Source organism: Erithacus rubecula, assembly GCF_903797595.1.
Source record: "Erithacus rubecula genome assembly, chromosome: 5".
Classification (NCBI taxonomy): Eukaryota; Metazoa; Chordata; class Aves; order Passeriformes; family Muscicapidae; genus Erithacus; species Erithacus rubecula.
In genome coordinates this window covers 21,637,304-21,649,785 of record NC_136687.1, presented here as the reverse complement: position 1 = coordinate 21,649,785, position 12,482 = coordinate 21,637,304, and the positions used below count along the sequence as shown (strand labels likewise).

Sequence of the window (12,482 nt, the reverse complement as noted above, 5' to 3'; positions counted from 1 at the left end):
CCTGGAGTCTGGGAATGACTCCAGGAGAGTTATTTAATGCATCTCCGACCTCTCCTCCTGACTTTGTTTAAAACAGGGCTAGCACTCTTTTTCCTCACAGGGTTGGCGTGAAGATAAAGCAATCATTTTCATGGCATCCTAGAGCCTCTGATGCTGTGTGTGAATTGAAGGATGAGCAGAGCTTGCATATGACAGGGGAAATTACTGTTCTCACAAACTTTGCTTTTTTTGTGAAGTAAAACATTTCATTTCAGACAGTAGCTCCTTTGTAATTCAATTTTATGTTCTGTTTTTGCTGAATCATTAAATTCAGAAAAAGGTTTTTCTAATGTATTTGCAGAGTGCTCTAAATGAAGCTGTCAAAGAAAAGCAGATTTAGTCAAGCCACCAGTTGAATTGTACGTCTGTGCCATTGGGCAACTTCACTTGCTTTTAATCGGCCAGTGCACAAAAGCACTAATGAGCATGTCCCTAAAAATTCAGAGTATGTCAATATATTTATGTAGGATATTCTCTGGAGAAGTGCAGTCCTTTCTCTACATTTATTCCTGAAGCCAGAAGGCCTTATTATATTTTAGACAAAAAAAATTACCTTTGCCTAGTACCTGACTTTTAGTGCAAATGTTTTCTTCCTTTTCTAAAATGGAGAATAAAATGGTGACTGCTAGTCAGATTCTTTCTTCCATACTCTGTCTTACTACTTGTGTCATTCAAATTAAAGTGGCTCTCACTGACATCACCAATCCTCAATTTAAACTGTTGAGGATGCAATAGAAATAGAGAGGATAGAAAGCAGTTCTGCTCCCCATGGGGAAAGGAATGGGAAGAAGAGATACTATGCAAAGAAAATAAAACCCAACATAAACCAGAAAAAGAAAACAAACAAACAAGAAAAAAACCTCAGAAAAGCAGATGCAGATTGCTGTTGGACTGGTTTAGCCCTGAAACTCACAATACCATTTTTAGTCATTTGCTAATGATGATAATGAAAATACTCTTAGAATAACTCTTGATGAACTATTTGCTGCTCAGAGTCCTTTGAGGTGAGGAGGCCCTTTGGGTCAGAATCACAGAATGAATGATCACAGTGGATTTAGACAATTTAGAGGTACACAGTCTGCTGTGTTTTGGACTATTCTGTAAGTAAATGCTTTTGCCATCTAGTGGAAGGAATAGAGAACTAGCATTTCAAATAAGCTAGAAACTCACACTGGTTGTATTCTTTCCTGTGAAGGTGAGAGCACTGGAACAGGCTGCCCACAGAAGTTGTGGAGTCTGCTTCTCTGGAGATGTTCTAAACCCACCTGGATGCAATCCTGTGCAACCTGCTTTACCAGGGGGATTGGACAAGATGATCTCCAGAAGTCTCTTCCAACCCCAACCATTCTGTAACTCTGTAGATCACCTTAGAACAGCAAATTATTCTGACTGCTTGGAAAATTAGTTGGTAGAAATCTTCTAAGGTATTGGTGCACTTTGTTCAGATACTATCTCATTCAAGCACCAAGTTGGTGGAAAGAGCATTCATTTATATGCTGCCCTCACTTGTTTGGGAATCTTTTTTATTCCAACCCAGATGGTACCTGCTTATTTTTTCCTGAATCATAGGTTGGCCAATATGCTTTGAATTCTGTGGTGGCTTGTTTTCCCCTACCAGTGAGATGGGGAGAAGAACTGGAAGAACAAAAGTGAGAAGTCATGACTCATGATAAATAAAGCTTTAGTAAGTGAAGAAAATAATAATCATATATAAAAAGTGATGCAATCACTAGCAGGCCAATGCCTAGCCTGTCTGCTTTAGGCTGAGAACAGAGAAAATCTCAGGCCTATGCCAGCACTGCTCAGCAATAACTAAACCACTGGTGTGTTTGCAGCACTTGTTTTGGTTACAAATGTAATGTGCAATATCTTACAAGCTGCTAAGAAAAAAAAATTAGACCAATTCCAACCAGACCCAGTAGGTCTTAGTTGCCTAGCTCTCCTAATGTCCATCAGCACCCTAATCAAGAGATTGATATCTTGTCACACAGTAAAGTTTGTGGAAGAGCCATAGGATATATCTCCACTGTAGCACTTTTCAGGTAGCAATTCATCAGCTTTTGCTCAAGCTGACATGATCCTTTCTACATGTCTATAATTTCATGTTGTCACCACTGCTTCACCTCCAGGTGGGAGAGAAGCTGGCTTCTTCCTGGTTCATCTGCTGCCACAGAAGCTCCCTTGAGACAGCAATTCAGGTCACCTCAAAGTCTTCCTTCCTTACTTTTCCAGACTCTGCTTGTTTTGTAGATAAACATTTTTGGTTGGTGAACAGATTAGTCCTCTTATGTTTACCTATTTTTGTTCTATTTTCCAGGAAGGAACATACAGACTTTTTCTCACAGTCTTACTGCAGTACTTTTTCCTACTGCTGCTGCTTTTCATATCAGCTCCTGTAAACCCAAGCTGTGGTGCTGGCTTCTCATGGCTTCACATCCACACCTCAGACTGTATTGCCCCTGAGCAGACAACTTGGAGAGCCCAAAAAATCTCTTGGAGAGTTAGTGTCACCCATTGCCCTCATCCATGGCTGTCAACAGTTCTTCAGAGCCCTTCTGCTGAAGTCACTTGTCCTTGTTTTCCTTGGTGATTGTGCTAGCACTGTGGTCCTTATATCAGCAGCTTGGGCTTTGGTCATTGAAAGGGAAAATAAGCCAAGATAGCAAAACAAGCAGGTTTAGTTGTGGGTTTTGGATTTTTTTCCTGAATGTTGACAAATCTTCTTTCCTCTCCTTTCCTTTAGGTTAGTCATATCTGCTTGAATGCTTCTTATACAACCAGATTGCATCTCATGAGAAAGGAAAATAGCACAGGCAATTCATTCCAAACTCCCTTAGGATTTTTACAGAATCAGTCTTTTCTGATTATGGCTGATTTTACCGTTGATCAAAACAGCAAATCATTTTGGCACAGGTAGAGTTTGGTTACAGGTATGCCTGTAAATCCCACATTTCAGCCTGTTTTCCTGGAAAGTGTTGGAAAATCTTCCTCTCCCCAAGTGCATGTGACTGGTGGCTGGTTCAGCAATTCAGCAAGGAGGATGACAGGGTTGTCATGACAACCAGTTGCATGCTGTGAGCAAAGATGGTGACAAATGACCAGCTTCTGGCTGGTTATCACTCCTTGTTGAGCAACATTCCCCAAATTAGACAGATGTGTCTGATTTATGATTATTTGATCTGTTGACTTGTATTTTTGCTGCATTTGTTTCTGAGATAGCATTCATGCAGTGATGCTCAGGTGAGGCTGCCCACTGGCCATCACTGGTGTGAATCATTCCAGTAGGCGAAGCTGATTTTGCTGTGGTGCAAAAAAAGTGAGAAGTTGTCTTTGGAGAACTTCTTTTCATTAACACCAAACTTGCACATTGAACCCACAACAGGAAATAGATGGGATAAAAATACACATGAACTGTGTTGTTTCTCTTGTGCTGTTGAATGGAGAATGCTCCTTGAATTTCTCCTGCCCTCAGTCATTAATACAAAGTTTTCTTCTCCCTTCAGTGCCTGACTTGATCTTCCATGTGCGTATGGGGTGGGGGGAATATGCTTCCCTTAGGATGAAATCCTGGATCTGCTGAAGTCATTGCCCTCTCTTCAAAAAGACTGAGTTTCTGTGGCCTTCTTTTCCTTTAGTTTTGCTTTTATTTATATGCAGAAGACAGAAGTAAAATATTTTCATTTCAAGATTTGGGAACTTCAGAAAACAAAACAATATTTACCCCCCCCCCCCCTTTTTCCTTCTATTAAAACCTTTTTATCCTCCTATCTTCCCAGTTCCTTTTTTTTGCTTCCCATTGGTTGCCCAGAGGGATGGCATCTGTAAAATACACGTGATATGGTGGACAGCTCTTCATTATGGTTCAGCCCAGCAATGAAGACAGACCTCAGATATGAAGCAAGTGATTTCCCATTGGTCCCCAAACACTAGGGCAGCATGTAGGATACTGTTGCTGTCCCATTCTCTGCAAATTTGAAAGTGTTCCTGTTTGTACTATCATGCTTCCAGCCTGGACAATGAACACTCCTTTTCAGTTAATTTTTTTACTGTGGAAGTATACATTTGAGACAGTGATAGGCAATCACAGTCTGGATCAAATCCGGTGTTGGGATGGTCCCTTTTCTTCAGAGGATCTTAACAGAAGAAAAATTGTTACAAAATCATCATAAGAATTGAGATAGCTAAGCTTGAAGTACAAAACAAAAAGGAGATATCTCATCTTTATCTCTGTACAGTATGGGTATTTTATTACTTAACCTATTTAGATAGTGTAGATCAAGTGTTTGTAAGTATTGTTGAGCCTTGCAGACAAGCAGTCTCACTTGGGCATTCTGCTCCCACACAGTGAAAGAAATCTTCTTTAAGCTAGAAAGACTGACTAGTGCTTCCACTAACTCCAGCAGAGCTGCATTTGCATTAGCCAGAGGCTGTACACTCACATCTGCTGCCTCTGCTTCCAAGGAGACACAATGAGATCCCTCTGTTGAAACAAATCCCTGGAAAAGCAAGGCATGTGTCCTTTGAATGATGAAATGATACCTCTCAGATTTCCCTGAATATATTTTCTGTCTTAGTATGACTATACCTTGCTGCTGTCTCCCAATTAAACAATAAAAGCAAAAAAAAAAAAAAAAAAAAAAGCAAAAAAAAAAAAAAACAAACCCTAAACAAACAAAAAGCAAACAAACAAAAAACAAAACAAAAAAAGTGGTTTTAGCATTTGAAATAACAGTTAAAGTTGTCCTGTGGCATAGGAGCTATTACTGTACTACACCTCCCAGGAACAGAACTCTTTTTGTCCATAAATTAGTGCCCTAGCCATGCTGATTGGTGGGATTTATTTCCACCTGAAGAAGAAATGCATGTACAAAATACAGGTCAGTTTTTCCCAGTTCAATACAGGATTTATTGTGTTAGACATGTTGCCTTACTTCAGAGTATTTTCTTCAGGAAGAAAGTTTGCTTGGCCTCCAGTAAACCAGGTTCCCTCATGCCCAAGGACCTAAACAGAGAGGCACCAACTTTGTCCCCACACCTGCTTATCATCACCACCAAGTTCTCCTGGAAGTGGAGATAACACCTAGCTGCTGTGCAACAAAAATTACATGTTTTGAAATGTCATGCCATTGAATGGGGTCATTCAAATTCAGAGGAAAATTATTTTACTGCCTATAATTCCACATTTAAACAGAGTAAAGCCACTGATGTCCTGATACCCTGTAGTAGGTTCCTGGTGCCTCAAGCATTCATCTGTCTTTTGGATTTTGTGTGTTGATGCTTATTTTGTTGTCTTTCTTGTGCTGGTATCCCTTGTGACTCCACATTACCTTTGATTTGCTGAGTGCTTTCATCTGTTCAAACACTCAGTGCACTAGGAAGGCTTTCCAGTTCATGCCTGTAAGAAACCACAGCCTGGGAAAATGTATGAATAGCAAGGACAGGAGCTGTGCCTAAACTTTAAACTGGACTTGCTAGTCTTGCACACATATTTCATTGTGATGTTTAGATATTTGGTCACATTACTTCTTGTGTGATGTGACCCAAATTGTGAAAAGTGTTTTGTGTTTATTTGCATTTTATGTGGTTGAGAAGAGTTTAGTCAATTTATTCAGTTGGGAAACAAAAGTGGGCAAGGTTGAAGATGAGTAGGCTTTAAAACATGTAAGACCTTGGAGTCAGGAACTACGTGCTTGAATGCTGTAGAAGCCACAACAGGAGACATTTAAAAGTAAATCTTTAGAATACATGTGATCTTCTGGAACTGATTATGGTAATGTTGCTGATTTCAGATTTGGGCTGTACGTGAGGCTTTTTGATTGAATTTGAGTGTAATGATATCCTCTAGCATTTCTTGTGCTGAACTTGCTTAGATTAGTCCTCAAGTGGTAAATCAGTAATTTAAGAACATTTTAAGTGGCTATGGGGAAAAAGAAGTCTGGTTTGTACCTTGGAGTGTAAGAGCTATTTCAAGTTATTGTGACATTTGTGTGTCTCTGTGTTTGTGCATAAATTTGGGTAGCAGAAATGAGAGAGGCTCACAAAAAAAAGCAGCCATAATAAAATCTCTAGTAGAAGGCTTGAAGGATAGACTAACAAGGAACTTTTAAATCCAGAAAGGGATTAAGAGCAGCAGTATAACAAGAGGTTATTTATCTAGCATTTTACATTGAGTCTCAATAATTTTTTTCTGGTGTTCATTGATCAGGAGCTGTTGAACAGCAATACCAGCTGTGCAGACCCATGGAAGAAATGTTTGTGTCTTTGTGTAATTTTTTTTTTTTTCCTGTTCTCAGCAGATATATGGAGTGATCATTCATTTCAGACAGACCCAGACTTACCACCTGGTTGGAAAAAGATAAATGACGTTGCTGGGATCTACTACTGGCACATACCAACAGGAACAACTCAATGGCAGCGTCCTGTGTCCATCCCAGCAGATCTCCAGGGCTCACGAAAAGGATCGCTTGGCTCTATCACTCCATCTCCCACTCCAGAAACTGAGGTAACCTGCTGGGTCTTCTTCTGGGCTACATACTGTAAGGAAAATTGAAATAACTTTTTGAATTTGCAGGTTTATCTGCTAGCTAAACTGGCCTGATAATGTCTCAAAGTGTAGCTACAAGTATTATATTAATTTTATAATGAACAAAATAAATGTTCATTTTATAATGAATGGTGGTGCCTGATGAAACACCCTAAACTTTGGATGTGTAGGATGAAATCAGACATGTCTCTGATAAATCAGACAGGCAGTCCCTGATGAGTGTGAAACTGGCAGTTCTGAAGCCTTGCTGCATTATATGGATACTGGATACATACAGTTTTTGCACATGATAGAAGACTTTTGGCTGAACTCTTTGTATTTTCTTTTTGGCTCATTTGGTAGGAGTATCACCAAAGACAAATAAGTCTTCATTTGAGACACTAGTTCCTTTACAGGTAGTTTCTATTGAATAAGCATGTAGTGTTCTCAAGTGTAAGTCTCTGTACCTCCTGCCAGTACCAAATATCTATCACTGTTGCAGTCAGGCTTTAACTAGAAACAGAAAGAGATACACTCTGTCTTCCACATGTGCTGAAAAAGCACTATGTGCTACTGCCTTTTAAAACAACATTTTCAGGCAAAATCTAAGGGTTTGTTAAGTGTCATGTATGTAAAAAAAATGAAATCAGTTCTCATAAAGAAGAGTACACTTCAAAAAATACTTTCACTTTGTTTTAGTATGCTGCAAAACAGACTTCCATGGAATTAAATGCTAATATAAAATAAAGTAGTTTTAAATTATTTTTATACTGAATTTTCAGAAAAATGTCCACAGCTCTGTCAAGGGAAGTCTTTGTAGTGTCTCTGAGTTTTGGATCAGGCAATCCCTAGGGGTTTGGTTTTTTGGTTTTTAATTCATTTAGAGAGAACATTTTTTTTCTGTTCTTGATTTTGTTCATATATGCACCAAACTAACTTACATAAAAGTTAAGAGGAGTTATGGGCATTCAAGCATTTATTAGCATCTAGACCCTGAAACTTTTATCCTGTGTAGGCTTAAATATGTACAATCTTGTTCATTATTTTAGAAAGGTTGTTCCCACATGTTCATAAATGCCACTCATAAGGTCTGCAGGTTTGACTACAATATTTCAGTTATGCTTTGCATCAGTCAAGCTCTCATACTGTGCACCAGGCATGCTGGAAATAATTTCTGAGAGGATTCATGGAGAAAGAACTGTAACTGTTACCATTCTGGTAGAAAATAAGAAAAAATTTGGAAATGCTGAATGTAACATGCTGCACAAGTTTCTAGAATAAATTCCTGTAATGTACATGTGAAGGATGTAACTTTATTATTTTTCTTACTCTAGAATGTAGAGAATGGGACCTTAATTAGTAAATTATAGATGGTTTTCAGAAAAGCCCAGAAATCAGTATGGTTGGTAAACTGCAGAGTAAAAATGGCATGTTTCCATTTGAAGTATTTTTCTACTTCTGTTTAAAGTATCTTTAAAATTAAAATTTCAGACCTGCTGGTAATGTATTTTGTGTATTTTCAACCTTTCATGATTCTGTTCGCTTTAATTGAAATATAGTTTGTGATTATGAATAATAATCATTAATTCTCAGCACCATTACAAGAGTACAAAATGTGTGAATTATATTAGTATAAGAGTACAGAGTACAGTATACAGTATAGATGTAATAAGTAAGACATGCATGTATGTGAGTATGTAGTAGGCTCTCCTGAGTTTTGATATAGCAGTTCTAATTCAGCAAGGACTTTGTTCCAGCAAAGATTTATGCATAGACAGTTCTATGGCAGCACCAAGATCATATACTGTGCTGTAAAAGGTGATGCAGACAATAAGCACATACCCAAAAATTGTCTTAGTATGATATCAGGTAGTTATTTTAATTGTAGATATAGGCAAAAACATTTGCTTTTTGTCAGTTTCTGCATTCATAAGCATCTCAGTGTTATTGTAGCAGTGCTGGCTTTTTGACTCAGTGGTCATTAAGATATTGTTCCAATACAGTACCAGCAAACTTACTGTACTGGAGTTCTTAACAAGAGCATGAACTGGGCTAAGGACTTTGCCCACTTCCAAATACTGAAACAGCCACAGAGGCTTCAGGCATAGCTGGAGTTATAGTGAGAGCTGTCAGAAAAGGTTGTGTTTCTTGAAACCACAGATACCAAGCTTTATTAAAAGGAAGTGGAGGAAGAATCCTTTGTGATTCAGCTGGTTCTGAGCAGAACCCCACTGCAGAGCAGTAAGAGAGAAATAAGTCCTAGTGTGTGTTTAAGAGATGGGGGTAATGAAATAATTTGACAGCTATCATTAATTTTTGGGTTTTAGTCTCTGCAATTGGTACATGCCAGCACTGTATTATCTCCAAGCAATATTTGTTTCAATTCCTGTTCACTGCACTATTGCATACCCAAGTGTTCCTCCTTTCCCTCCCTGAAAAAGTAGTACAGTTGTCTGTGATAAGGTCAATCTGACACTTCAGTGAAGACTGGGAATTCAGTCTAGGGACTCCCAAATGCCTTCATCACAGCACTACCCCTGGCAGCATCACTTGTGGTGGAGGGCTTCCACCTCGAGGCTGGACCCATGTGTGAGCTGTGTGCTGCTGGTTCTCTCACTGTGCTTCAGTGTGTTAAGAGAGGGTTGGTTTAGCTCATCCCCCCATGCTGGATTCGTATTGCTTCATTCTGAAAAGGTTGGGAGATATATAGGTTATAGGCAGATGAAAGAGGATTGAGGACTGGCATGGGTAGCATTTCATATGTGAATCATAAAATTAATTTATCTAAGTCACATTTGCCTGCAAAGCATCATGTGCTAGTCTTGAAATGAGTTTATTTGGGCTTTTTCAGGTTATGAGTTTGTCAAACAAACATTTAGAAACACCGTTTCCCCCCACCCCCAGAGTAACACCTTTTTATCCTTTGTCTTGTTTTCTCCTTTTTTTATCCCTTCATTTTATTTTTATTGTGTTCCTGTCTCTTAAATAATGTAATACACAGAAGCTTTGCTTCATTTGGTAGAATGTGGCTCGCATCTGAGGGCAGTCAACCAAGAACAGATCAGCCATTTTTATGTTGTAGCTTATTCTGAATATTTAGCATAAAGAAAAGGTTTCTACTGTTGAACAGAGAATCCAAAATAAAGAGTATGGAAGAATGATGCTGTTGTGCATAGGAATGGCAAAAATTTTTAAAAAGAAAAATAATGTGAAAAATGTCTTACTTTTACACAAAGTGCACGGCAATTTTTCACAAGATAATCAGTAAATTTAAATCCAAAGCAATTATGGTTAAGCATTATGCCAAAAATCCTGCTGATTTAAGAAAAATGCTAATAAATGCTAAATATTAATAACCTGTAACATTCCTTCCTTCCTCCCCCTCAAAAGCATGAAAATATTTACATTTTTTCAAAAGCTGTTGAAATTTGACTTAGTTTTAGATCCCTCTTTTCTTTTGTGTGTTGTCAAATTACTTCCTTTTTGAATCCTTGTCTTTTGTAACATTCTCTTCCAAATTTTAGAAATATTTCTGCATCTTTCCCATTTCCTGTGCAGAGAAAAGGCTGTAGTGTTTAAGTTTCAGTTAGAGCTTCTTTTAGATTATAGCAGAATTTGGTGATGGTAGTTGTGCCTTCTTACAGCCAAACTCATCCTAGGTCTTGAACACCTCTAGAAGTTCTTCTGTAGGTAACATAACCACCAGCAGCTAATAATTAAAGAGAAGGGGCTTGGGAGGAAAAGGTAATTACTTCAAGGGCACATTAGTTCAACTGGTTCAAGGGCACATTAGGAAAGGGTTACTCCTGGGAGCTGTTTCTCACAAAATAATTCCTCCTGTGAGGATATACTGAGAATGTTTCCAGGATAAGAAGTCCACCCTGCAGATTAATTCATTGAGCCATATTAGTGGACACCACTTCACCTTGGGCCTGAGTTGGACAGCCCAGCAGAGCTCATTTTAAAAGGGGAATTAATTTCAGGATTTCTTGGTTTGGTGAAGCTATACAGAGATGGATCTGGGGCTCCCAACAATCAAATCTTTTATTGAGGACTGTGGGAATTCTGGTGAGACAGAGGAGAGGCACTCCAGCATCAGCTGTTCCTGTCAAGCTTTACAGAAAAGCCTGAACCTCAGGTTGCTTAGTGCTAAACACACTGCTAACTTGATTGATTGTACCACTGAACACTTTTTGGGAAACTTGAATGGAAAATGAGAGGGTGGGTGCTTTGTTTGATTTGGGGTTGTTTTTTAAAAAAGCTGCTAGACTTTTCAAAACTACTTTTTCAGCAAGAAATCTCTGCACTCCTCACTAATCCTCCTTCCCTTCCTTGCTCTTTTCTTGTGCTTTCTCTCTAGAAATATTTGATTTTTACCTTGTTTGTACCTTACCCTTGTATATATTTTTTTTGTGTTTCAGTATTTCTAGTTCCAGTACTGTTAGTGTCTTTTAACAAAAGTGCCAATCAAATGGAAATCCTAATGTTTCCCCTAAATTGATGTTGATCAAAGGCTGTAGCAGCTGTGGCCAACATTCATATTCAGATTCATTTTGCTTGCTTTTAAGATCATAGTTAAAGAGTAATTTCATTGTCTGTTCCTAATTTATATTAACTTTCCTTGTTTCAATCATTTGTTTTGGTAAGTAACTGTTAGAGGCATGTCTCCTCCCTCCTTTCCTCCAAATGCCATGGTATAGTGGAGTAAGTAGTTAAAGTTTGAGGTGATCTGTTCCCTAACCCATCCTGTAAATATCAATGCTAACAACAGTGTCTTGTGTTTTTTTTTTCTTTTTCTTTTTTCTTTTTTTTTTTTTTTTATCAATGTGCTTCTTCCTGTGTGAATAATTATGTGTCTAGAAACAGCCATGGAGTGATTTTGCTGTACTGAATGGGGGAAAGATTAATAGTGACATTTGGAAGGCAAGTATATTGTCAGATTTTAGAACCTTTACTACTATTACCCTTGTTTTTTGCATGGCAGTGGCTGTTTTCTCCTTTTATTTTTCCATGAATGTCATTCATAACCTAGGCCAAAGTGAATGGGGGTACTGCTAGGGATGCCTAGCTCACAAACATGCTGCCTTTTCTGGTCTTTCCACTTGGAATGGATTCAATCTAAACTAGCAGGGCAACTGCCATGATGTAACAAATAAGATGCCTGCACTGAATGGAAATGCAGCTTGAGATATATATATATTTATTTATGTAATATATATGCATGCCTCTTTTCAACTTCAGCCAGAAATACTATCGCTTCTCTGCAGGGAGGATTTAATTTCCCTTTGAGATAAGAAATAACATGCTGGTGTACTTAATACTATTATAGTAGTATTAAAACTATACTAATAGCACTGCCTCTATCTCTAGGACCTGCATGCAGCCACTGTGAACCCAGACCCAAGTCTGAAGGAGTTTGAAGGAGCAACATTACGCTATGCCTCTTTGAAGCTCAGGTACAGTGACTTCAGAAGTCTCAGTGAAATGGCCAACTCTGTTGTGTCTTCTGCTGTAATTTTCATATCATTTTAAGACTGATTTTATTTTGGGGGGGTTTTTTTATGTTGCAGAAATGGCCCACAATCTGATGATGATGATTCTTGTAGCATCAACAGTGATCCAGAAGCCAAGGTCTGTATGAAGATCCACAATGGTATAACAATTAACAGTCTAGCAGTTGTAAGCATAAACTTGCAAGGTGCAGAGTGTCTCCTAAGTTTTGAAATTCAGTGTACCCTTCCTCTGGGCAAAATGTGGATTGACTGTGCAAGGACTAATTCCATCAAAGGAATTTGCAGATCTAAAGCTTCATTCAGTTGGGTCAGGAAAGTGTGACTTATTTTAAAATCACATAAGCCAGGAAATTGGATTTTAGAGCTCAAGATTCTGTAATAACTGTCCTCTTGTACAACTGAGTGTC

General features: G+C 38.4%; 1 protein-coding gene across 13 annotated transcripts in view; it reads left to right on the top strand.

Annotated features, from left to right (window-relative positions):
- The window catches only part of APBB2 (amyloid beta precursor protein binding family B member 2), a 159,631-nt gene that overhangs the window by 86,326 nt on the left and 60,823 nt on the right, over positions 1–12,482 (top strand). For 5 of the 13 annotated variants that reach the window (XM_079306895.1, XM_079306898.1, XM_079306894.1 and 2 more), the window contains 4 exons: positions 6,336–6,541; positions 11,423–11,485; positions 11,933–12,018; positions 12,133–12,193. In XM_079306895.1, the coding sequence (XP_079163021.1) occupies positions 6,336–6,541; positions 11,423–11,485; positions 11,933–12,018; positions 12,133–12,193 (416 nt within the window). Of the gene's footprint in view, positions 1–6,332; positions 6,542–11,422; positions 11,486–11,932; positions 12,019–12,132; positions 12,194–12,482 lie in introns of all 13 variants that reach the window. The other 8 variants (XM_079306893.1, XM_079306887.1, XM_079306896.1 and 5 more) reach the window with 3 other exon arrangements.